Source organism: Phascolarctos cinereus, unplaced genomic scaffold (genome assembly GCF_003287225.1).
Source record: "Phascolarctos cinereus isolate Bilbo 61053 unplaced genomic scaffold, phaCin_HiC Scaffold_5;HRSCAF=322, whole genome shotgun sequence".
Lineage (NCBI taxonomy): Eukaryota > Metazoa > Chordata > Mammalia > Diprotodontia > Phascolarctidae > Phascolarctos > Phascolarctos cinereus.
This window is the reverse complement of record NW_027555958.1, coordinates 472911723-472938545: the sequence shown is the minus strand read 5'-3', so window position 1 is coordinate 472938545 and position 26823 is coordinate 472911723. Positions and strand designations below refer to the sequence as shown.

Here is a 26823-nt window from a genome sequence, read left to right as displayed (position 1 = left end):
GTGGGCTAAAATCACTGCATTCAAATCTATAAGGGGCTATCATTTTCTCTGCTTGGTCCTAGAAGCAGAAATAGGAGCAAGAGTGGGGAGTAAAAGAAGAAATTTTGGCTAATTTCCCAGTAGTTTAAAAAAAAAGGTTTCTAACAATTGGAGCTATCCCCAGATAAAGTGGGGGGCCTCACAAAGTGTCATGTTCCTCCTTAGTGAAGGTCTACAAATGAAGGGAAGCTGACCGCTTCTTTGTGATGCTGTAGAAGGGGGGAGGAAATAAGCATTTAAAACACCCACTATGGATGGGCACTGTGCTAAGCACCTTATCACTTCTTATCTCTATCAAATATTATCTTTGTGGATTGGATTCTTCTTCAGGTACATGATAAACAGAAGGGCCTTTATCCCTTTCAAACTCTGATATGCGGTGCTTCTGAGAACTCTACATGGGAGTGAATGGTATCTGCTCAATGAGATTGTTTTGTTTTTTTTCAGATGTCCCTGGTTGTGTCAGAGGCCTGGCTCTGATTCTTCAGGGTCTACATCCTTGAACCCTCCAGGTTTATTTCAGTATAATTAGCCTGGCCCTTGTTTAGCACCTGCCAGGAATACATAGATGAATGCACAGAATGATGCTCTAAGCCTTGCTTGGTTCATCTTGAGTTCATAGCTTTGGCTGTTGCTCTATTTTCCTTGTGAATACTGCTTTGAATATGAGGCTAGGACTCCTTTTTCTTCCAACTGCCAGCATTTTTTGCATGATGTCCTTTGTGCTACTCATGTACTGGTCAAAAGGGCAAGTGACATCACAGAAAACAGCTCAGCATCGCAAACAAATCATCCTCACTTCTGCCAGCTACTCACTGCTGTGAAACCTAGAAGAGGCCAGTGAGTTTCTATTAATTCATTTGATAGGAATTAGTAGCCTGAATGGTGTGACCTCTTATTAAGGGACATGAGATTTAGGAGTATCTGAGGTTTCAAGCTTTTTTAGGATTCATATTTAAATGAATGTCCCAGAAGATAGCCCCAGTGCGAAACAATTTCTATCAAGAGACCAGAGTCCTTTACAATGAATAATTAAAAATGGAACTTTTCATGTGAACTCATATATTTCTTGGCAGTTGGCATAATATTTCAATAATTCATGTAATTTTTGAATATTATATAGTTAATGTCATAAAGTAATTTCCATGATATTGAATTATAAGAGAACCCACTTAGGTCAGGATGACTAATGATCTGGGAACAGACAGAGTGGCCATTTGCACTGGAGCCCAATTTTAGATAGGGTCTCTGAATGTCACCATGCAAATGGCTTGAAAGCACCTGGCACAGGCTGAAGGGTTAGGGATGACTTTTTGAGAGTTGCTCTATGATAAAACTAAAAGAAATCAAACTTTTCACTTTGAGAAAATGTAGAAAGAAATTTGTATCAAAAATATAGGTCTCAATGAATGAGCTCTCTTTCATCAAAAGCAGTGAGCAGAGAAGACTGGCATTGAAGGCAGGAAGACGCAAGTTCAAATCCTCCTTTTCATGTGTATGAGTTGCATTAATGTTATTTTCTAAATTCATAGTATTTTTCTTCAAATGAAAACAAGGATCTAAGTTCTCTGACAAATTTCCCTTCCTATGTTCAGCCGCAAAAATTACACAGAAAAACGCTTCTCACTGCCCTTAAGCAATGATAAGACTGTATCATACAGAATGTCAGCATAAGTACAAAGAATTTCCACACCACGAATTCACTACATCAATGCAATTACTATTTCAGATCATAACAAAAAGACAAAGAAAACAAAAATCCTGCTTTCTCACATAGATCTCTGAGTGAGCATCAAAGATCACCAATTGTTGGAAGTGGAGGAGTCCTCAGAGGTTAAGAAAACAGTTTGGTGGCCCAATAACAGTGCCCTTGATGACCTGCTCTATGGATGGTCATTCAGTCTTTTTTCTAAAAAGCTCTTATTAGAAGAACCTAGCTTACTTTACTCCCAAGGCTGTCCATTCGACTTTTGAATATTTCTAATTGCTAAGATTATTATTTTGTTCCCACAACCTCAACCTGTTGTCCTCCACATTTTTTCCCCGTAACGGAACTATGTCCCTTCCCTGAGTCATGTTTGACAACACTCTTTTATATAAGATGATCACATCTTACTCTTTGTAATAATGCGTAACTTTTATTTTTAAGCTAACCATTAGATTCTTGGAGATCACTAAAGCCAATGGAACAAGGCAAAGGATTTATATGTTTTTACGTGGATAAGCATATTGAAGATTGAGTACTAGCCAAGGAGACATGGTTCTATTCCTGATTCTGACACATATTATTTGTATGATCCCAGACAAGTCATTTAACCTCTTTATATCCTCAAGTGGCATTCTGTAGATCAGTTAACAATCTATACAGGTTATGAGATCTTAAATTTTGGTTTGTAAGGGATCTTGGAGGCCATCGACAATCATTTTGCACATTGTCAAACTTAGTCTGAGATAGATGAAGTGACTGGCCCTCCCTCCTACAGCTGAAAGTAATCTGGGACAGAATTTGAACTCAAGTCTACTGAGAAGTACACACCTCCTATGGTCACCGAGCTTCTTAGGCGAAGCAAATGTTCCTGTATTGAGAAAACTAGGAATCTGGACTGAAGGAGCATTTAGAAAAGCTACGGAATCAAAGTTCTAAGGATCTTCTGCAATGCTTTTTGATAAGGTCTGACAAAGCTGCATTCCACTATTTAAAGGTTGGTAAGGGTGGATATATAAACCCTGGTAGTGGCCATAAGAGACAGTGGGGATGTGAACAGAAGGAGGTGATTGATCCCTGTCCTAGGATTTATCCCTTACTTTCAGATTATAGTTAGGTAGAAGTTGATGAGAGTGAATGGAGAGATGGGAACACAATTATAGACCCTTGGAATGAAAGAGTCACCTTTCAACTTATTCCTTAATTGGGGGTGGGGGATTGATATGCATCCACAATGCAGACAACTTCCACAGCTATGAGGGAAAAAAACAACAACAACAGCCAGGATTATTGATTCAAAACTTGGACAGGACCTTGAAAATCACTAAGTACAACCTATTTAATTTACATATGAGAAACCTGAGGTCCAAGTAAGCTAAATTGGCTCAGATCATACCAGGAGAGGATGCCAAGAATTCTTACCACACACTCAGAAGGAGACTTCCACGCTGGCCTTTGGGGATGATCAGCAAAGCTGTCATCCTCTAGCTCCCCGTACCTATTTGTTTTCATTTTTTTAATTGATTTCAGTTTTTTCAAATTAGTTTTAGGTAACAAGAATATAATTTCTTTCCCTCCCACTCACCCAAATTGAAAAAAAGAAAAAAGACAAAAACAAAATCTATGTGACAAATATACATAGTCTAATCAAAATTCCATGTCCATAAATAAAAAATCTCATTATGCACCATACGTAAAGCATCTCTCTGTCAGGAAGTGGATGATATGCTTCATAGTTGATATCTAGGAATTGTGGCTGGTCATTAAGTTGATCAGAGTACTTAAGTCTTTCAAATCTGTCTCTCCAATGTTGTTATGATTATATTAACTGTTTCCTGATTGTGCTTACTTGAGGGAAGCTAGGTGGTACAGTGGTCAGAACACTGGACCTGGAGTCAGGGAGACCTAAGTTCAAATCCAGCCTCAAACATTTTACTAGCTGTGTAGCCCTGGGCAGATTACTTAACTTTTTTTTTTATATAAATTTATTTAGTTTTAGTTTTCAACATTTACTTCCACAAGATTTTGAGTTCCAAATTTTCACCCCATCTCTCCCCTCCCCCACCCCAAGATGGCATACATTCTGAATACCCCTTTCCCTAGTCTGTCTTCTCTTCTATCTCTCCCCCCCTTCTTTTATCCCCTTCCCTTCCCCTTCTATTTTCCTGTAGTGCAGGATAGATTTCTGTACCCCATTTCCTGTATCTCTTATTTCCCAGTTGCATGTGAAAACTATTTTTAAATATGTGTTTTTAAAACTTCGGGTTCCAAATTTTCTCCCTTCCTCCCTCCCCACCCACGCTCATTGAAAAGGCAAGCACCTCAATATAGGTTATACATGTGCAGTTATGCAAAACACTCCCATAGTAGACATGTTGTGAAAAATTAACTCTAGTTCCCTTGATCCTATCCTGCCACCCCATTTATTCTATTCTTTCTTTTGACCCCGTCCCTCCTCAGAAGTATTTGCTTCTGATTACCCCCTTTCCCAATTGTCCCTCCTCTCTATCATCCCCCTGTTCTGTTGTCCCCTTCTCCCCCTATTTTCCTGTAGGGTAAGACTAATTTCCATACCCAATTGAATGTGTATGTTATTCCCTCCTTAAGTCAAATCCTATGAGAATAAGATTCACTCATTCCCTCTCACCCTCCCCCATTTTCCCTTCACTGTAAGAGCCTTTTCTTTTCTGTTTTTTTGTGAGATAATTTACCCCGTTCTACCTCTCCCTTTCTACTTCTCCTACAATAATATTCCCTCATCCCTTAATTTTATTCTCCAGATATGACCCCTTAATCTTTAACTAACTCTGTGCCCTCTACCTATCTGTCTGTCTATCTATCTATCTATCTATCTATCTATCTATCTATCTATCTATCTTCATTCATATAATTTTCCCCCTCCAACTACCCTAATACTGACAAAGGTCTCATGAGTTATAAATATAATCTTTCCATGCAGGAATGTGAACAGTTCAACATTAATAAGTCTCTTATGATTTCTCTTTCCTGTTTACCTCTTCATTTTCCACTTGAGTCTTGTGTTTGAAAGTCAAATTTTCTATTCAGCTCTGGTCTTTTCATCAAGAATGCTTGAAAGTCCTCTATTGCACTAAATGACCATTTTTCCCCTGAAGGATTATACTCAGTTTTGCTGGGTAGGTGATTCTTGGTTGTAATCCTATGTCCTTTGCCCTCCAGAATATTATATTCCATGCCCTGTGGTCCTTTAATGTAGAAGCTGCTAAATCTTGTGTTATCCTGATTGTGTTTCCACAGTACTTGAATTGTTTACTTCTGGCAGCTTGTAATATTTTCTCCTTGACCTGGGAATTCTGGAATTTTGCTACAATATTCCTAGTTTTCCTTTAGGGATATCTTTCAGGAGGAGATGGGTGGATTCGTTCCATTTCTAGTTTGCCCTCTGGTTCTAAAATATCAGGGCAGTTTTCCTTGATAATTTCTTGAAAGATGATGTCTAGGCTCTTTGTTTGTTTGTTTGTTTGTGTGTTTGCTTTTTGGTTTTGCTAGGCAATGGGGTTAAATGACTTGCCCAGGGTCACACAGCTAGTAAGTGTTATGTGTCTGAGGCCGGATTTGAACTCAGGTCCTCCTGAATCCAGGGCCGGTGCTTTATCCACTGTGCCACCTAGCTGCCCCCTAGGCTCTTTTTTTGATCATGGCTTTCAGATAGTCCAATAATTTTTAAATTCTCTTTTCCTGGATCTTTTTTCCAGGTCAGTTGTTTTTCCAATGAGATATTTCACATTGTTTTCTAATTTTTCATTCTTTTGGATTTGTTTTACAGTGTCATAATTTCTCATAAAGTCACTAGCTTCCAATTGCTGTATTCTAATTTTTAAGGAAGTATTTTCTTCAGTAATCTTTTGGACTCCCTTTTCCATTTGGCCAATTTTTCTTTTTAGGGCATTCATCTCCTCATTGGCTTTTTGGACCTCTTTTTTGCCATTTGGGTTAGGCTATTTTTTAAGGTGTTATTTTTTCAGTATTTTTTTGGGTCTCCTTTAGCAAGCTGTTGACTTGTTTTTCATGATTTTCTTGCATCACTCTCATTTCTCTTCCCAGCTTTTCCTCTGCTTGTCTTACTTTCTTCTCAAAATCCCTTTTGAGTTCTTCCAAGGCCTGAGACTGATTCATATTTTTCTTGGAGGCTTTGGATGTAGGAGCTTTGACTTTGTTGTCTTCTTCTGCTTGTATGTTTTGATCTTCTTTGTCACCAAAGTAAGATAATATAGTCTGACTCTTTTTGCACTGCTTGCTCATGATCCCAGCCAATTACTTGAGTTTTAAACTCTTTGTTAATGTAAGAGTCTGCTTCCAATGTGGAGAATGTACTGTCCCAATCTTTGGGAGTTTATACAGCTGTTTCCAGAGATACTTGTAGGGACCTGTAAATTTTCCGTTCTTTCAAGGTGGTATGATAAGGGGCGAGGTGTTTACTCCTTTCCTGGACTGTGCTGTGGTCTATTAGTGACCACAAGCAATCCCTTCTGCCCTGGAACTGTGAGGAGGGTTTCCTGTCCACTGCCACTGCAAGCTCCACCATGCCAGCGCTCCTTCTCACCCTAGGACTGCTGCCCAGAACTGTGACCCAGATCCAAGCACAGGCAAAGCAAGAGATTCCTGCCTCAGCCCTGGCAAAGAGATCCCTGAAATCCCCCTCTCATCAGCCACTTGATTCCTCCTTAGTCTGTGGGCTGGAAGCTCAGGATGCAGCCACCGCCCTGGCGCCCATGCTGTGCACTCTGTGCTCTGGAGCTGGCTCTGACCTACGTCCTCTCTCACCGAAGAAACAGACTTTTCCCACTGACCTTCTAAGTTGTCTTTGGTGTTTGTGGGTTCAGAGGTCTGGAAGCCCCCACAGCTGCCCGACATTCAGTTCTCTGAGTCTGCTCCAGTTTTGCTGCGGCCTGCGCGCCCACGCCACACTGTGTTCTTCTCCCTGCCCAACACGATATACCTTTCTGGTTAACCATCCAGGTTGTCTTGGGCTGGAAATTTGTTTCACTCTGTCTTTTTGTGGGTTCTTCTGCTTCAGAATTTGTTTAGAGCCATTTTTTATGAGTATTTGGAGGGGTTTGGAGGAGAGCTCAAGCAAGTCACTGCTTTCACTCCGCCATCTTGGCTCCGCCCCAGGTTACTTAACTTTTGTGTGCCTGAATTTCTCCTTCTATAAAAAGGGCATAACAATAGCAACTACTTCCTCGGCTTGTTGTAAGGATTCAATGAGATAACATTTTTAAAATGTTTTGCAGACATCAAAGTGCTATGTAAATGCTATTATTAAAAATATGATATGCTTCAGCAGTTTACAAGTCATCCTTATGCTAGCTCCATGCTCTTCTTATATGTCACATTCCATTTTCAGGACATGTGCTGCTCAAGGAAACAGCCTATACTCCTTTCCAAAGATCTCAGTGGGTTCCAAAACTTCAGTGTGTTAACTTCCTATCTCTTATTTTCTGACCACTGGTGTTCTCTCATTGGCTCTTTATCTTCCTCAAATTCCCCATCTTGGCAGTCCAGCCTGAAAATGACCCCCCAGTAGCTCTTTTCTTCTTATTTCATTGCTAGATCAGTGAGTGACTTTTTTTGGGGGGTGAGGGAGGGACTAGTCAAAGGGGTTAAGTGACTTCCTCAGGGTCACACAGCCAGTAAGTGTCAAGTGTCTGAGGCCAAATTTGAACTCAGGTCCTCCTGACTCCACGGCTGGTGCTCTATCCACTGTGCCACCTAGCTGCCCCCTAGACGAGTGGCAAGGTTTCACAGTGTTCTGAGCACTGGACTTGGACTCAGGAGGACCTGAGTCCAAAGCCAATTGGAAACATTTACTAGCTGTATTACCCCTGGTCTTGACCTTGGCTTCCTCAGTATGCTGTCCTATAAAATGAGAATAATAACAATTCCTACCTCTTGGGGTTACTGGGGAATAAAGGGAGATGGTATCTGTAAAGTGATTTGCAAACCTGAAATTTCTCTATAAATACTAGCTATTATTATTTTTATTATAGTACCCACCTCCCAGTATCACCACCTCTTTAGTTTGTAGACCTAACTCTATTATTTTGTGAGTTGATGAGCAGCTATGTCCTGATTTTTTTCTTAAAGTTTCTTTTTATGTTTTTAATCCTCTATTTTCATGTATGATCACAAAGTCAGAGATCAGGAGATGAAAGAGATCTTGGAGATCATGGAGTCCAAGGCCCCCATTTAGAAGATGAAGAAACTGGGGCTCAGAAAATGTAAATGATTTGCCTAAGGTCATGCAGGAAGTAAATAAAGAAGACAGGTTAACTTTTTTTTCCACTGGAATTGTAAGGAAAACATATAGACCCAATGTGATGAGTCTATTAAATTAATCATTTGAGATTCCTGCTATCTTCACTGATAGTGTTTGATAGGAAGTACATTGTTACATGTCATGAATTTAGGGCTCATTCGGACTCTCGAGAGTAGAGTCAAGTTGCATGCCAGGATCAAGGAGGGAAAGCTGTAGAAACCCTAACCTGGCTTCCATCGACCCCCAAACCCTACCTCAGTAACTCTTCCAAATCATAACCTGAAACTGAGCTCAAGAATTGGGTTGGAATTGGGAGGAAAGGCACTAGACTTTGTTGGTGTGTTTTAAAGGTCCCTGAAGTGAGTAGTTTGCCACAGGAAATGCTTACAGGGAAGGCAGCTGTGGTTTAATGGGTCACATCTGGGCTCTCTCCATTGTGCTGATGTGGGGAATAGGCAGCTGCCAGGAATTTGGCCAGAGAAATCTGCCAGAACCATTCTGGGGGATGTGCGTTGGTTTACTTCTCGAGCAAATGATGTACCTGACAGATTGCTTTCTGTGGGCAGTGGGTAACCCAAAAAGATTCTAGTGGGTAACACTTGGAAGCAGACTATGATAAAGGAGATAATTCTGCAGATAAGAGCATAGGCTCTGTGTGTGTGTGTGTGTGTGTGTGTTTGTATAGGTGTGAATTACTGTTTATCAACCCACACATTTCACAGTTAACTTTATGCCAAGGGAAGGGTTGAAATACCCTAGAACTGCAGCCACAGAGTAAAAAAATAGACAACACTACCAGTCACGTGCTGTGTACTTCATGCCGCTGCCACTGCCGCAGTTGCCTACGGGTCTATCTACTATTGTGGGCTGGATTTTAACTACTATTTTTTTCAGACTTTGAATACACCAAGTCTGTTGAATAATAGCCAGCTGTACAGCAGGGGTCTGAAATCCTAGTGGATCAACACTTGCATGCCCACTATTGATCTTCTAGACCCAATGAAGGGGAAATAAAAATCCATGTGGTCTAAACTATTGACAAAATTAGATAATACTGTTCAGCAGAAGTGCTGGAGTTTTCCCCTCTGGTGAAGAAAAAGGTTAGGCTAGATCCTCCCTTTCTAACAAGCCTTGGATAAATCATTCAATGTATGCTAAGTTGCTTACTTAAGGGTCCCCAAACCAGGCAACATGTCTTGCTAACCTATGATAATTTTTTAATGTCCTAGACCTTGGCTTTTGGAAGCAAGTAAAACAGTTCTGACTTACTGAGCATCAGAGGACTTAGAACTGGGAGGGACCTAAAGATCAGCTTGTCTGACCCCATCACTTTGCAGGAAAAGAATTTGAGGTGCTAGGAGAAAATTAAATTGCCCAAAGCTATAGAATTACATTAATTTATTTAATTTAACTACAATTCTCTGACTCTATCACCAGGTTCTTTGCACTCTGCCATACTGCCTTCTATTACACTGTTCAAATAGATAAAGAATAGCCCCTGACCATGGTGAATAGGAAATCCAGTAACTTTAGCTTTGGGGAATTGGATTCTTATGGCTGCCATAGTGACCCACCTAGAACTAATATATTAATTATGTCCTCTTGTGGTTGGGGAGAAATGAAGGGAAGGAAGAAGATGGAGTGAAATTTGCTGTTGATTTGTATGCCTTTTATTTATTTCTGCACCCTATAGTCCCTAAAAATTATATGCTGTTGACTTGCAACACTTACAGGTGTCCACTGATAAAGAATAGTAGGACTTTGAGCTGGAAAGGAGTTTAGTGGATATCTAGTTAGAAAGTAAAAAACAAAGGAAAAAGCACCACCTCTTGAGTCAGAACACCTAGGTTCCAATTGCATCTCTGAGTCTCATTTCTTAGACAACCTTGAGCAAATCCCCTAACACTTGGGCCTCAGTTTCCTCACCTGTAAAATTAAAAAGAGTATATATGAGGTCTCATAGCTTTAGATCTCTGATTCCTTCATTTTATAGATGAGAAAACGGAGAGATTCACTAATTTGCCAAAGGTCACTGAGGTAAGAAGTAGAAGAGCTGTCTTTTGACTCTCCAAGTCTAGAATGGTATCATAGAAAAATCTCTGGGCCTACAGTCAGAGATTCTCAGTTCAAATCCTGGCTCTCTAATTTGTTACCTATGAGACTTTGGGCTTCCTTCAAGACAGCTCAAACCCACCTATGCAGCCAATTGAGGGGGGAGGGTAGAGGGAAGGGGACAGTTGCTCCCAAAACTGTAGTAGGCCAATGAAGAATGTTCATGTATGTTCTAGTTCTTCAGCCTCCAGAAAGTAGTTCCAGAGAACCTACCACATGGATGACATAATTTTGTATCCCTGGCAATTATCATAGAGTATGATATATAGTAAGCAATTAATAAATGCTGGTTGACTGTCTAATTGACTACATTTGTTCTGATAGGTTGTTTTTCAGTTGTTTAGGGTTTGAGTTCCCATATTTTTCCCCGCCTCCAAGTATCTTCCTCTGCTCCAAGTTCACAGAGAAATCATCCATACCTAAAAAATACTGACAGATCCTTAAAGTACTGGTGTCATACATCTAAGCTTCATATGCCTCATAGGTTCAATGATATCATTAATGCCTTCTCAATTCTAGCTCTGAACTAGGAGAGATGCCATGATGATGGAAGTTATAGGGACTTCTGAAATGTCAGACCCCTGAAAGGACAGCATTGCTAGCCAGATCCTTTTTGTTAAAACCAGTGACCATCCAAAAGCTTATCGACTTCAATTTAAAGTGGAATGGAACAGATTTCTTTACCCATCTTCTAAGCTGACTTTTATTTTTATTTTCTTCATCATGGCTTGTCATGACAGAATATGCTGCTGCTGCTGCTGCCTCTTCTTGGTGACTGGCCAGTACTGAAATGGGAATTGCCAACCCTTTGGAAGGAAGGCTGTTCCTTTGATGCTGCCAGCCATTATGAAAAATGGAAATGCCAAAAAAAAAAGCAAAAAACCCAAAACCCAGTACCCCTTCAATTTAGCCTTCCATCTACTCAAGGAGTTTGGATAAGCTTCAAGGAAGCAGCTTAACCAGATTAATGCCAGGTTCCCAACCCTTTGGACCTTAATCCAACAGTATAAATATCATTTAGGAATTATGGTGGTCAAGCATTTTGATCTTAAGAGTTTTGCGTATTTCACAGGAAATATTTTTGGAGAAGATGCCCTGAGAATCAAAAGTAGCCATATATTTTTATAATAAATGAAATCCTTGATATGGAAATTAGATAATATCTGGATTAATGTCAAAAATCCGTGGTTGCGTAACAAGATATTACAGTATGGGCAATAAGGAAATGTTTACATGTGTAAATATGCCAAAATGAATATTTTCCCCAGAAATCTATGAGACTCCTTTGAAGTGAGTTCCATCAGCTGTTTAGAATTGCAATCACATTTTGACTATACTCAGATTTCTTCTGCAAATATCATAGCTACTCTATTCAATTGGTGAACTAGTTTTTCATTCTTTCGTTATTCTGAAAGTGGTCTGAATGTTCAATAGGAGACTTTTTATCCATTGCACAGGCTTTTATTGTATATGTTCCAGAAGTTTACTGTGTTCCAATAACTGCAGATGTTTGGGATATAATGACAAAAATAAATAAATAAATAAAGCCATCCCTGCCTTCATAGTGCTTGCATTCTATCAGATTATTCACTATGACATCAAAAAGTTCTTAACCAAACCATGGATAAACTGTTTCCCTTCTTCACATACACAGAATCCTTCATATCCTGGGGTGGGGGAAAGAGGAAGGAGAAAGGAATAAACATTTATGTAGGGCCTACTGTATGCCAAGTACTTTTTATAAATATTGATCTTTATAATAACCCAGTGAGGTAGGTGTTATTGTTATCCTCATTTTATAGTTGAGGAAACTGAGGCAGGCAGAGGTTAAATAACTTGCCCATTGGGGTTTCATAGCTAGTAAATGTCTGAACCTTGATCTGAATTCAAGTTTTTGTGATTCCAGGCCCAGCAGTCTTCTACTGTGCCATCATCTACATCATACATGACTCCTTACCTGTTCACTGGAATGCCTTTCCTCTTTCCCTCTACCTCATGGAATTCTTTTTTTTTTCCTTTAAGATTCATTTCCTATACCTTCTACAGGAAGCCTCTCTTGAACCCCAACTACAAGTGAACTAATATTTCATAAATAAGCATTTTCTGTTTCTTAATATTTAGACATTATATATCATTCTATATATGCCTGCAAATGTAAATGTCATTTCCCTGATTAGAATGTGAGCTCCTGGTGGGTAAAGACTGATTCTTTCTTTTTGTATCCTCCTTGCCCTTCACCAGGACTGACACATAGTAGGAACTTAATTGATAGGGGGGAAAAAAATCAGTTAGTGGAATTGAGTCACTTGAAGGAGACCAGAAAGTAGTCAATTTAAATCAATCCAATAAACATATAGCAAGTGCCAGTTATCTGAAAGGCACTGTGCTGTGTGCTAGTGCTGTACAGATGGAAAATGGCATAATTCAGGACTTCAAGGAGCTATCAACCTAGTTAAAATGTCTACCATGCATGAAAGGTAATGAGATTATCATATTGTATAGGATGAGGGGGTGGGGCAGACAAGTTTCAATAAGAAAACTGAGAGGATTGAGGGAGATATTGCTTAGGATTGATTTAGGGAAGAGGTATGACCTAAAGCTTGACCTTTCAAGAAAAGAAGAATTCTACCAGCCAGAGAAGTAGACAGTCTTGTGTTCTAGAACTGCCCAAGTACACAGGTATGGAATAAGACAGGGCAAGAATTCTGAGCTTCTTCTAGCGGTGCAGTTAGGCTAGACCAGAGGGGTCAAAACATCATGTTGCCTACAATACTCGGAGGCCAGCTGAACCACCTTAGAATGTATTGTAAGGGAAATATTTAACAAAATAAATAAAAATACAAGAAAACATAGACATTATCTCATTTTAGAACAACATCAAAATGGACCCTAATACATGAATTAGTTCACTCTCTTCTATTTGAGTTTGACCCCATTAGGTCAGAACATAGAGTACATGACTGTGGTTAAACTGAGATTGAAGTCAGTGCTCATGATAAAGCATTAAGAATTCTAGTTAATTTCTTATGACATAATAGCTACTAAACCCAAGAAATGGACACAGAAAAGGAGGTCTATCAGCCATCATATGTTCTTTGGCTGTTACATTTACTAGCACTGATTTCAAACATCTGTTCCGTGTTCTACTGTTGTCCCTGGATAAGAGAACAACAATTCTATTAATTCTTTCAGTAAGAGTAAAAACACTAAAAATACAGAGAGGATTGGAACATGTGAGTCAGTGTTTGTTTCCACTGCTGAACTAAAGCCCTTATTTTTATATGGATTGAACTAGACATGGTGGGTGTCAATCTCAAATAGAAATAGGGCCTCGAATGGTATTTGAAGATCTTAACGGACCGCACATTAACTTGGAAGGCCACACATGTTTATGTGTCCTTTTTTATTATACATAAAAGCATTGAAATCAGGCACTCCATTTCCTTCTGTTTTGGGTAGCACCGGGGAATGTTATGGGTTGCACTCAGTCATGTTGGGTACTTGTACACTAGATGACTTCTACTGGCCTTTCTTCCTCTGGAGGCAGCTAATTGACTCAGTGGAGAAAGGGCTGGAGTCAGTAAGACCTGAGTTCAAATCCTGCCTCTTGCTATTTCTTCAAATCCTAGATGCTTTCTAGCTATGTCACCCTAGGTAATTCCTTTAACCTAGTGACATGCTGGTAAATGAGAAACATGTAATCAGGACACATTTTTAAGTTTAATTACCATTATTAATATTTCCTCCATCACTTAAGTGTAAGCAATAAACCAAACCCTGATGTGGATGTTAGCTGATTCCCCAGATATAAATTTTCAAACTGAAAAGTTCACAATCAACTGTCAGAAGCCGGTATGGACTCTTTCCAACACACTTCTACTCTGGCCTGCCTCAGTTTCAGTTTCCCCATGGAAGATGAAGATAATGATGGCACCCTCCCTCCTAGGATTGTTTTAAGGATCTAGTGAGATAACATAGAGTGCTCTTGGCAAACTTTAAAACGGTGAGTCAATGAGTGTTTATGAAAACACTATATAAATGTTTGCTAGTATTTCTGTAACTGTAATAAATTGTATGGCATGTCATTGTTTTTGATAATCAAATTGTAGCCAGCAAAGCCTACTTTGCCTCATAGATGATGAAAGCCAGCTGGTACATTGGTGTTCTCTTTCTAAATCCAATGTTCTGAATTTGTATACCTATATATATTCTGTGTGTCTGTGTGAATGTATGTGTATATTGGGGGGGGGGTCAAAACTGTGATAGACAGAGAAAGGGAAGCCAAATAAAGGTTATCCAAGTCATCAAGAATGGGAATGAGTTTTTATTTTTCTTTTGCTTGGTGTCATGTCTACTAAGAACCTTTATACATACACTGTTTTGCAAACAAAAAATTGCTGTGTTTGTGTGGGCAATTGAAGGGGGTAGATGACCCTATATTATTGAAGGTTGTGCCTGTGGAGGGCAAGTTTGAACACAGCCTCTCACACTGTCAAGACTCCCCATACAGGGCTGATGATGCATTGTGTTATCTACCCAGGACCTAGTTAATTAGAGAGAAGTTCACTGCCAGGGTGGCAACAGGGTGATTTTTCAGAGACGTGTGGAGCATCGAGGGCATGGGAACATGTTATTGGTGCCTGGTCCATGACAGGTCCAAACGTATGTTTCATAATTCCTTGATCAATTGAAGATCTTTTATTAAGTTATAGAGAGGCTGCCACTTGAGTTGTGAGAGGAAGAACTCATGTAACACCTTGACAGATCCCTAAAGGCTGGAAGTCACAATGAGTGAGTCCTAAGTTTAGGCAACGTCTTATTCTTATGGGGCACACTCAGCCAGAAGAAATTCTACCCCAACGAGAAGCAGCTTATTAAAGATTGTCCGTAACATGGAGCAGAGGAGACAGAGCACCAAGTGGGCAAGCCTTTCAAAAATGATTTCTTTCTCTTAGCTATGGCTGAGGAAGCAGTGGTTTCTGTGCTCAGAACATTGTGGTTTGTGATAAATGCTGAATTGTTGTTTTTCAATAATCTGAAAGTGTCTATGAATCAGCTTCAATAAATATGCCCTTCGCCTTCTGGCCTTTGGAAGTTTGAGAAAGCTCCCCAAATGGATTTGTGTGTGGTGTGGTCCTCAAAAGCTTTTATCCCTGAAGTGGCAACTAGCAACTTACATCAATTCCAGAATTCTTGCATACTTTTACAGATTCACACGGTCTGTAGTGAGTATTTCAAATTAAAATAACTTCTACCTACATCTTTTTTTTAAGTGCCTTCAAAAAAATCTGTTAAGCTAAACTCTTTTTCAACCAAACATATATAAAGGAAAACCATATTTGTTCGTTGTTTGCATTATGGGTGATTATTTTGTGCTCGTGCTTCTAATAATCCCAAGAGCTGATATTTGTATAGTATCTTATGTGTATTGCCTGACTTGACTCTTTTTTGTGTACAAAAAAAAATGAGGCAGCTGATCATATTAGTTGTATTATAATGATGAAGAAATTCAGGCCCTGAGTGATTAAGTGACTTTCTCAGAGAACTCGGAAGGGTCTAAGGAGCTATTTGAACTCAGGTCTTGCTGACTCAGTGTCAGTGTTCTATATCCAGTATTTAATACAGTGGCTAGAATACAATAGGCACTTAATAAGTTCTCATTGACTGACTGACTAAGCTCCCAGAACAAATTCAAACCCCTCCTCTGTATACTCACTGTTCCAGTGAACTGGAGGCTATTTGTCCTTTCCTCAGAAACTCAAAGCATTCAATTCCCTGTTCTAACATCCATGATGCATTGAGCAGGGAGCTGAGGGGAATGGGGGTGGGGCTAAAAATTGTAGCAGGGCTGACCTCTGGTTTTTTGCATTTCTGTACTGCTACAGGTACCATGATACAGTGGATACAGGGCTAGATTTGGAATTTGAAAGAATAGATTTCACCTCCTTCCTCTGTCGCATACTCTCTGGGTAACTCTAACAGGTGAAGAGATAGCAAGCTATGTGATGAGTTTTCACATGTGTGGTATGTGACGGGTTTTCACATAGAAAAGCACTGAAATTACCCTTTGACCCCAAGGTCAAACTAGATCCAATGGGTGGAGTTCATAAAAGAGCATATCTTGCTTCAATAAAAGGAGAAATTTCCTTACAAACTGGAGCTGGACAAAAAAAAAATGAACCGGGCTCCTTCAGAACTTAATTTATTGATTGACTCCTTTCAGAGGAGTAAATGACTGTTCTTTTAAGTTAATGACTTTCTTATCACTGCTGTATTTTGAGGGGGAAAGGGAATGAACACTTATCAGAAATATTGTGTGGAGAGAATTTATGTTTCAGATACAAGTTGAACTAAGCTACTGCCAGAGTCTCTTCTGATTCTTATATTCTATGATTTCACTTAAAACAATCATTGATAATGATGGGCTATGATTTCAAATAGATGATAATCAAAGCATTTATTTTTTTTTTAATTTGGAGTGTCCCGATGGGATTCTTGAAAATCATATTTATCTCATGAATTCAGCTTTGCCTAAATTGACTGCGTCCTTTGAGACAAAGCTGACAGATAGTTGGGCAAGACAGGATGCTTGAGAGGTGATGAAAGAACAGGCAAAGGAGGATCAGGGATAGCATGTAAACATGTGGATAATCCCACATGCAGGTAACGGAGACAGCACTGCTCCATTCCATCTTCCTCTCTCAGAATGCCTCATTCCTTCACGGCTTAGCCAAAGAGCCTTATTCTACACAAGGGTCTTTGAATTCCTTCCCTCCCTAGCTGTTAATGTTTCATCCCCAGAATTACCTGGAATTTATTGTTTGTTTGTAAGGAGAACAGGATTATGTATCATCTCCTCCTATGAAGAGTTAGCTCTCTGTATAGAGCAAGGACTACTTACATTTTGTCTTTGCTTCCCCAGCAGACAGTACTATGACTCACTCATGCCAGACACTTGTTCAATTGTTTTTCAGTCATGTCTGACTCTTTGTGACCCCATTTGGGGTTGTCTTGGTCGTTTCTTTTTCCAGCTCATTTTACAGATGAGGAAACTGAGGCAAACAGGGTGAAGTGATTTTCCTACAGTCACACTGATAGTAAGTGTCTGAGGCCACATTTGAGCTCAGAAGGATGCCTTCCTGACTTCAAGCCCAGGAGTCTGTCCACTGTGTTGCCTAGACGCCCATACTAGGCACTTAATAAATGTTTATTGATTGATCAATAGACATATAAAAACAACTTGTAAAGAATAATGCAAGTTATTCTTAATATGTAAATTATGGAACGAAGTATACCCAAAGCAGTTCAGTAACACAGGACGCTAAACCAAGCTTCATTTCCAAAAGTAGTTTTGTTAAGGAGCTACGAATATTGGAAAATCTCTTTTACTCCAATGCCAACTTAAGCTCCATTTCACAGCTCCAGTGTTGGGAAGGCCTCTGGGCTTTTATGACCTATTGAACTTCTGCAGACCAATGAATTATGGATATTGACTTCAGGTTGGGTCTACCCTCAATTAAGAGTCTCACTAGGAGAGAAACCTTCTCTAATTCAGATTGAAATCTTTAATTTCTCCTCTTCTGCAGCTTTATTTAGGAACTCACTATCATTATGTCTTGACAATCATTTTTCTGCATTTAACTGACATAATTTGCATTGGTAGATGAACAATAAACATATAATTCGGTATCATTATCCCCAAGGGTGTGAATGTTTGAATACCGTAGTGTAGCAATACCAAACACTTAAAAATCCACAGATAGGCATTGGTTACAGTTCTCTTGAAAGCTTTCATCCTTTTGTAAGTAAAATCTTTAAATGAGATGATAAGTAATATCTTTATGTCTTTGGAAAATAATATACATCGATTTGAAATATACTTATGACAAAAATATTATTATTTTACTCTTCTCATATTTCTTCCCCCCCCCAAGACTGTCTGACTAAAATATCAGCATGTGTAAGAGCATGGTCCAGAAGCTGATTTATGTTAAGATGTCATAGGAAGCCATGTAGTTAAATTCCTGGGATGGAGAGACTCTTCAAACTAAGATTTTTAGTGAACATACTCACTTTTCTAATTCCTCTTGAATTTCTTCTCTGTACTGAACACTTAAGTTAATGAGCAAGCATTTATCAGGGTCTTACTAGGGACTGGGCATTGTGCGTGGCCCCAAAACTAAACAAAAATGAAGTAGTGCCTGCCCTGAGAGAGATCCCATTCTACACGGGGAGTCAGTCTGGGCCAGATGGGCTGCTAAGCACTGGAATACAAAGGAAAGCAGAAGGCCATCCCTGCCCTCAAGGAGCTCCCAGCTGAGTGAGAAAAGATCATGAAAACAACTTTGTGCAAAACATATAGAGAAGCTGAACTGGGTTAGTGAGATGGCACAGAGATTAAGGAGGACTGGGAAAGGCTGCTTGCAGAGGACGGGACTTTAGCTAAGACTTGAAGGAAGCCAGGAAAGCTGAGAGGCCGAGAAGAGGAGAGAGAGCTTCCCAGTCCCAGGGGATAGCCAGAGAAAACATTCGTGCTCCAGAGATGGAGCGACCTGTGTGAGGAACACTGAGAAGCTGGCGTCTTTCGATCCCAGAGGAGGTGGAGGGGAGCAAGATTTAAAAGCACTGGCAAGGTAGGAAAAGGATGGGGCATAAAGGGCTTAAAATACTAGAGAGAGGGTTTTCTATTTGATCTTGTGTTCAATAGGGAGACATCGGAGTCTCTGGACCAGGAAGATGACATGGTCCGATCTGCTCAATGAAGATCAGTGCGGCAGCCTAATGGAGGCCATATTGAAATGGGGAGAGACTTTAGGTACAGAGACAATTGCAATAGCGCAGGCATGAGATGACAAACATCTGTACCGGGGCAGGTGTGGTGTCAGAAGAGAGGAGAGGAAAGGGGACAAGCATTTATTAACCACCTACTGTATACCAGACACTACGTTGAACACTTTTCAAATATCTCATTTGATCTCACAACTACCCTGGGAGGTAGGTGCTACTCTTACCTTCATTTACATTTGAGGAAACTGAGACAGAAGATAAGTGACTTGCCCAGAGTCACAGCTACACAGCATCTGAAGTCAGATTCGATCTCAGCTCTTCCTGATTCCAGGCCCACCAAGCCATCTCTAGGCACATGTGAGACCTGTTAAAAGGTAGAAGTAAATGGACTTGACAACTGATAAAGATGGAGAGGTGTGAGTGAATGAGGAGTCAAAGAGGATGCTGCGGTCTCAAGCCTATGTGCCTGGGAGAGTGCTTTGTATTAACAGGAAAGCTGGGAAGAAGGGAAGGTCTGGAGGGGAGAGAAAATAAACTCAGTTTGGGGGCAAGCAAGGCTTAAGATGTTTGTGGGATATACGGTTTGAGATATACACTGGGCAATTAGACATGCAAGACTGGAGGCCTGGACAAGTAGATCTGAAACTGATCTACATAGATAATCACTGAATAAATAGAAACAGCTTCCAAGCAAAATGGTATAGAGGAGAAGAGAAACAGGCCCAGACCAGAGTCTTGGGAGATCCCCCCAGTTAGGGGGGACACAGCAAAAAAGACAATGAAAGAGCAAGCAGGCAGATAAAGAGTATTAGGGGAGAGCAATGTTGGGAAATCCTAGAGAGAAGAGAGCAGCAAACAGAGGGCGCTCAGTCGTGTGAATGGCTAAGGAAGGATGAGGGTGGAGAAAAGGCCATTAGAATTGGCAAGGAAAAGAATATCAGTATCTTTGGTAATTGAATGATGAAGCCAGAAGCTAGACGAAAGACTTAAGAAGGGAATGAGAGGAAAGAAGGTAGAGGCACCTACCATCTCAAGGAATTTATCAACAAAAGCAGGAGAGACGCAGGAGTGGAGTTGTGTGCATTGAATGTCACTAGCCACAGTTCTACGCACATTGCAGGGACCTGGATAATGATTAATTTATTGACGCTTTCAGAGAGGGCTGACACCACATTTTAAAAGTTTACCCTTTTTTTTTCGGCCTTCTTTAAGCATTGGCAATGGCTCTGTTCTGAGGAGAGCGTCATGCTAATGAAGAGGCATAGCTGCTTTACCAGGCTGGGGAGCTATGATTCCTACTCGTTCAGAAGCCACGTGTGAAAAATCTGAATGACCTATTGACTGGGAGCCAATGCCCCAGCAAAGCAAATAATTGCCTTTCCTTCTTCACGCCTATTGGTGGGTTTTCAGATCATCTCTTTCTTTATTAGATCCCTGCATCCCAAAACGTATGTAATTCAAAGGAAAAAAAAATAGTTGCAGCTACTTTTCTTGTCTCAAATCTCACACCTCACAAGCTGATTTGTTGAGTTTAAGAAATCTATGATGGGAATGAACTTAAAAAGGAAAAGTTTAAATAGAACAAACTTGAAAATGCTCTAGCCCAACATTTCTTCCTTACTCCACAATCTCGTGTGCGTACAATTTGGCTGAATTCTTATGGCACATGGATGTCTGTGGTCTCCCAGGTGGTGCACGAGTAGAAACAGCAGAAACAGCAGATGGGGCTTCCCTTTCTCCAAACCCCAATCTGTGCACGTGTCTGAAGAAGCAGAACACTGTCATAGGAAGAGCGCTAAACTTAGTCAGGAGAGACATGAGTTCAAATCCCACCCCAACACACAAGCTGGGCAACAAAGTACAAGTCACTTAATCTCTCTCACTCTCAGTTTCCTCTTCTGTAAAATGGGCATGATGTATGCCCCCAGTAGAATGTAAACTCCTTGAGGACAAGGGCTATTTCATTTTTCATCTTTGTGTCGCCATTACCTAACACATTACCTAATACATAGCAGGTATTTAGTAAATGTTTACCAGCTTTCATTGAATGTGTTGAATTGATGAGACCCTGGGAAGAGATTGACTAAACATGACATTGTGAAACATCTGTGTCTCTGAACCACTGATCAACCCTTTGTACTTCATTTAATATTAACTTCAGAGTCTGAAATGAATGCTAAGGGGCCCCGATTAATTCTTTGAGCCAGTGAGTGCACAGAACAGTAGTGAGGCTTAATAATATGTTATCATTTGTCTCCAACATCTTCAAAGTAGAGGAGTGTGTCCAAAGGAACTTAGAGAATTTTTCCACAAAGTACAGTATATCTTCAGCATCTGCCATCGTATAGCAGATTTTCACCGTTAGAGGAGTCTTCAGGGCTTGCTAGAACAATTCATCCCAAAAAAGGCATCACTTGTACGGAATCCTTAGTAAGCTGTCACCTGGCATTTGCTCAAAGACCTCTGATGGGGGAGAGCTGGGCCAGAAAGTAGAGAGTCTGGTTGAAAAACAGCTTCAAAAATGGAATCTTATGGCCAGATGTGCTTTCAACATGTCTCGCTGATGAGCAAAACTAGGCCTCAGCAAACACTGAGACATTCCTGGAGTGCTCAGGGAAAATGGGAACAGGAGGCCGAGGGTTTCCCTTTACTACTATGTGTAAGAGGAGAGAGCGCCATATTATTTTGATCATCCTTATTTTATGCTGGTCGTTAATATATATCACAGTTTACTATCCCCAAATCTTCCCAGTATCTAAGAACTCTTTACTTTTGGCATTGCAAATTGATTTTCCTTATTTACCCCCCTAAGTGATGCCTATTTTCTGGCCTTTGTGCCTTACTATGAGATTTTATTCCAGAGGACTCAAATGTCTTTCTCCTGCTGCCTCTTCCAGTAAAGAAAGAAGCAGTGTTTGGTTTAGAATTGGTAATTTTGATTCTCTGTATTAAAAGGGAACCTCACTGAAAGACTTAAGATAATAAATTGTAAAAGTCAACTAAAATATATGATTGGAAATTAGGAGTAATGGCCTATGCTTAACAGCTAAAGCATTTGTGACATAGAATCAGGTATTTTGTAGTCATAAAAAACCATCCATAATATTTTGTAAATGGTATTGTTTTTTATTACAAGAAAAATAGAAGTGAAAATTTAGGCTATAGGTATTGACAATTTTCTTGGCATCCCATCTCTATAGGGTTTTAGCACAATTATAATAGTCAATTTCTTTTTTCTCAAGAAACCACAGGACCAGGACAGGCCATTATCTGTGCCATGGATAGCGTTCTCTAGTAATTACTTGAATTATTAGGCATCAACTACAATTTTGATTCTAGCTTGCAAGGGGCAATGTGATGCAGTAATAAGAATAGTGGGTGGGGAATCAGGAGAGACCTGAGGTGAAGCATGGCTCCAGAGCTGCTGGCTGTATAACCACAGACAAGCCCTTTGTGTCTTCATTTGTAACATGAGAATAATTATACTCCCACATCCAACTGAGAAGGTTGTTGTGAAATCACTTTGTAAAATACTCTTTTCAAAGTTATAGAAAATGTTTGTCATCATTATTAATAATTTAGAATAATATATCATGAAATAAATAATGGATAAACAGGGACTTTAGTGAAAAAAAATCATAGCAATCAAACTTCCATTTCAGAGGATCTGAACTAGGCATGGTGGCATAGACTTACGCTCCCTGCTCCTGATACATGTGTTTGGAGATTTTGAGCTATGGCTAGGTTAAATTTGATTGAGTGTATACACTGTTGATAACTAAAATGGTAAATCTCTTTTAGGGGGGTGAGGGGGACCATGATACCTACGAATCCCAGCTCAGGGGAAAAAAACGTTAAAATTTCTCTCCTAATTAGCGCAGAGAAAGCTATGAGTGGCTGAAATAATAATAATAATAAAAAAAGATAAGCCTGCCTTGGCCATTATCCAAGGAGGCTTATGGATCTCATATCACAATTTAATAAGAGTATTACTAATAAAACAATAATACCAATCAGCATATCTTATAAGGGTATCATTTCATTATAAGTAATTATTATAAGTATTTTTTTTCATTATCATAACTGTAATTATAGCTAGCATTTCTACATCATTTTCAGATTTCCAAAATTCTTTATGTATATTCCCTCATTTGATCTCCATAACAAGCCTGTGAATTAGATGATAAGTGAGTTAATGAGCATTTATTATGTACTTACTACATGCCAGGCATTATTATATGCCACATTTTATGGATGAGGAAACTGAGGCTGAGAGAAGTTAATTGATTTTTCCACAGTCGCATGAGTCAGTATTATCTGAAGCAGGATTTGAACATAGGTCTTCCAGACTCCCCATCCAAGATTCTCTCTGTTGTCACCCATAGCTGCTTCTGGCCCCATGTAAATCAAGACTCTACTATCATACAATTCATTATGTAGATATATATATATACACGTATATACATACTTTTGTATGGAGGTATATATGTATATGCACATATATGTGTGTATATATGTACGTATGTTACCATTTTTCCCTTGCTGCTATGAGGGCAGGAGGTAGTTCCTGAAAGCTAGAAGGAACTCTTAGGGTTATCTCTTGCATCTCTTCCATTTTACAGATGTTAGAATTGGAGGCAAAAAAACGTCTAGTAGTTCACGTAAGGTCCCATCGACACATAGCAAAAGCAGGCCTCAAACTCAGACGTGCTGTGTCACAAGGCTGGCTTATTTGCTAGATTCTGTTCACAGCTACTGAGCCAGGCTGGTAGGAAACAAGTCTCACGGTTCCTGTGTCTGTTGCTGTCATTGCAACCAACCCAGCAGGGTCCTGCCCCAAATCAGGAAGGAAGTTAGGAGAGGCAGGAGGATTGACTTCTCTAGCACACTCAGATCATGTCCATATAAACTCCTCATGGCCATCTAAATGCAAATTAGGAGAGAATTTTTAACCTCTTCTTTTTTCTCTGATCTGGGATCCATAGGTATCATGGTTCCTCTTCGTCCTCTACAAGAGACTCACCATATTAGTGCCCAACAGTGCAGATAGAATTTCCATTTTTGTTATCCAATCAGAATAATTCTTTTGATAAATGTTCATGTTTTCCTAGCCGTTCACTATTCCATTTAGAGTTGTGCTTGTGGTTATTCTGTTGCAGAACGGACGGGAGCTTGGGGAATCTGTGTGCCAGCTGACGACTACAGGGCATAGGCATTCATCTCCTTTGGTCTGACTAAATGGCCCCAGTGACTGAATCAGTTGTGGCCTGATGTAATCTGACCTCTTGGGTTTCATTTGCTTTCTTTTTCCTCACCATTGCATGTTTTGCCATTTCAGTTCCTCCGAAGATATATGACATCTCAACTGACATGACTGTCAATGAAGGAACCAATGTCACCCTTACTTGCCTGGCGACTGGGAAACCAGAGCCTTCCATTTCTTGGAGACATATCTCCCCATCAGGTAAACGGAAATATCTTAGCTCTGTTTTTCCTGTTCACTATCCTCCTGTCACTTCATCTGTTCACCCAGTCAGGAATGTCTCTGAATGCTTTCCTGTGGAATTGGTACTGTTTTCTTGAGTCATAAATGCTGTGCTAGTTGTGTTCTTTCATCAAGAAAATCTTGCCTTCTTGTTGTCCTTTTTTTTTAAGTAGATGAAGTCTTAAATGGAGATGTCTTGGGTAAGAAAGTTTATTTTCCTTTGAATATTTGTACTAATTCAGTCTCAGCTTCATACCTCTAAAGTTAGGTGTTACTTGCTGAGGTCATCAGTCAGAGACTCAGAAATCTGGAGCCTCATGGGACCTTAGCAGTGATCTAGTCCGACCTTCTAATTTTAATGGAGGGAAATTTATGCTGAGGGAATAGAGATGACATGTCCAAAGTAATGAAAGTAATAAGTATCAGAGGCAGGATCCGAAGAGACTGAGGCTCTGCAAATTAAGGAGATTTGTTTCCAATTTTAATAAGTGGTTTAGAACTAGAGGAAACTTCATGATAATTGAACCACACTCTCTCCTTTTGCAAAGGAAGGAAATCAGTTCCGGGATATCAAGTGATTTAGAATCAAAATTAGAATAGTTCTCGTTTAGCACTTGGGACTAGAACACAGGATGTCCTGCTTCTAGTTCCATGCCCAATAAGCAAAGTCAAATGATTTAGTTATGGATAAAGGAATACTTAAAATTTGCCTTTTTTTTAAAAATCAAGTTATGTGAAAGCCAGTTCTTAATGTTTGATCAAAGAAAGTAAAGGTAACTTTTATGAGGATGGTATGTTATGGGATACTCATCTCATTTTAGGTAACTAAGGTTTGATTGAATTGTTTTGTATAGTTTTAGAGGAGATAACTTCAAATGTGGTTGATGGAAAGGATTTTTAAAAGAGAAGTCAGAATGGAACGGTTTATGTAAGTGTTGGAATTTGGAATTTCCATTTTATTCTGCTAATGCTTTCTTTCATATCACTTATCCTTAAGTGTCTTGGAGCTTCCTTATTTAGGCAATAGGACTAATGAGACTTGTCCATATCACGTGCTTAATATTTGTAGTAATGTAAGAAAAAATCAATATGACTCCATTATATACTTATGGACCATGCATTTACAACTTTGATGATATTCCTGGAGTACAAGAGCTTCTCACATCTCTGAGCACAGCCCTCTCCATGGCTAATAGAAAGTTCTTTCTATCTCAGGAAGACTAATTGAAAAACATATTAACCCTTGGATTTGCAGAGATTATTGTTTATCTGAGCAGGCCCCATGAAGGTATTTGCTGTAGTACTGGGAGTGCTGCTGAGTTCCTAAGGAGCTCGTCCCACGCTAGACAAGCTTCTCCATCTCTATGGCTCAAGCACCTTCATCCTCTGCTTCCATATATCAAGTATGTTATTGGTGCTGATACATGTTCTACCCATCTAATTCTCTAACCCTCTACCCTTGTGAGACAGATGGACCTAAGCCTATATCATACATATCATACATATGCATATACATATATATGATATGTATGATATATAGTCGTGCATATTTGTGTGTGTATGCACACACACATACATATATATATGTATATATGATATATAGTTGTATACACACACACATATAGTTGTATAACTAAGGCAGGGTATAGTTGAAAATGTATCTACCTCTATCGAACCTGGTGTTGAGTCTCCAAATAAAAGAGCTATGCTGGTCTTCAGTCAATAGAATTTTAAAGATCTGTGGGTCAATGGATAGAGTACTGACTTAAGAATAAGATTTTTTAGGTTCAAATCTTCCCTCTGATGCTTACTATCTTTGTGACACTTGACAAGTCACTAATCCTGGGCTTCAGTCTCTTCATATTTAAATTTAGCAGATGAGATTAGTAATTGTATCACACCACAGAGGTCCTCTACCTCTATGATCCTATGATCCTAATGAAGAAACTGAATGTACTGCCTTTCCAGCTTTATATGATGCATCAGAATTCATGTTCTGATTGTGTAGGAAGCTTGGGTCACCTCCAGGCCACAATGTGGCGTCAAAGAAAGGACCTTCTTGTCTTAAAAAGGGGCGTATTCTTCAAATCATAGGATCATATCTTTAAAGCTATAAATAGCTTTAGAGTTCATCAAAGCTAGCCCTTTCTTTTTACTTTCAAATCAGAAAATGGATATACATGAGCTTTGGAGCAGTCTACATATGTTACCAAAGATTGGCAAGTGTTCAGAAATATTAGTCGCTGACTTAAGATCATAGAATTTGAACTGGGAGGGGCCTTAAGTCTATTCCAAGACCCACATTTTAAAGATCACTAAAACCATGCATATCATTGTGTAAATGGACCATCACTGCTGGGTTCAATGAAGTATAATGTCTCTTTAACCAAATATGTA

At 39.6% G+C, this 26823-nt stretch overlaps 1 protein-coding gene and 1 non-coding gene across 2 annotated transcripts in view; one reads left to right on the top strand and one right to left on the bottom strand.

Moving 5' to 3' along the window:
* The window catches only part of NEGR1 (neuronal growth regulator 1), a 1072626-nt gene that overhangs the window by 605768 nt on the left and 440035 nt on the right, over positions 1-26823 (top strand). The window contains exon 3 of the mRNA XM_020993170.2: positions 24280-24405. Within this exon, the coding sequence (XP_020848829.1) occupies positions 24280-24405 (126 nt within the window). The remainder of the gene's footprint in view (positions 1-24279; positions 24406-26823) is intronic.
* On the bottom strand, positions 7048-7155 carry LOC144458062 (U6 spliceosomal RNA). The gene has a single exon (XR_013487613.1). It is a non-coding gene; the product is annotated as a U6 spliceosomal RNA (small nuclear RNA).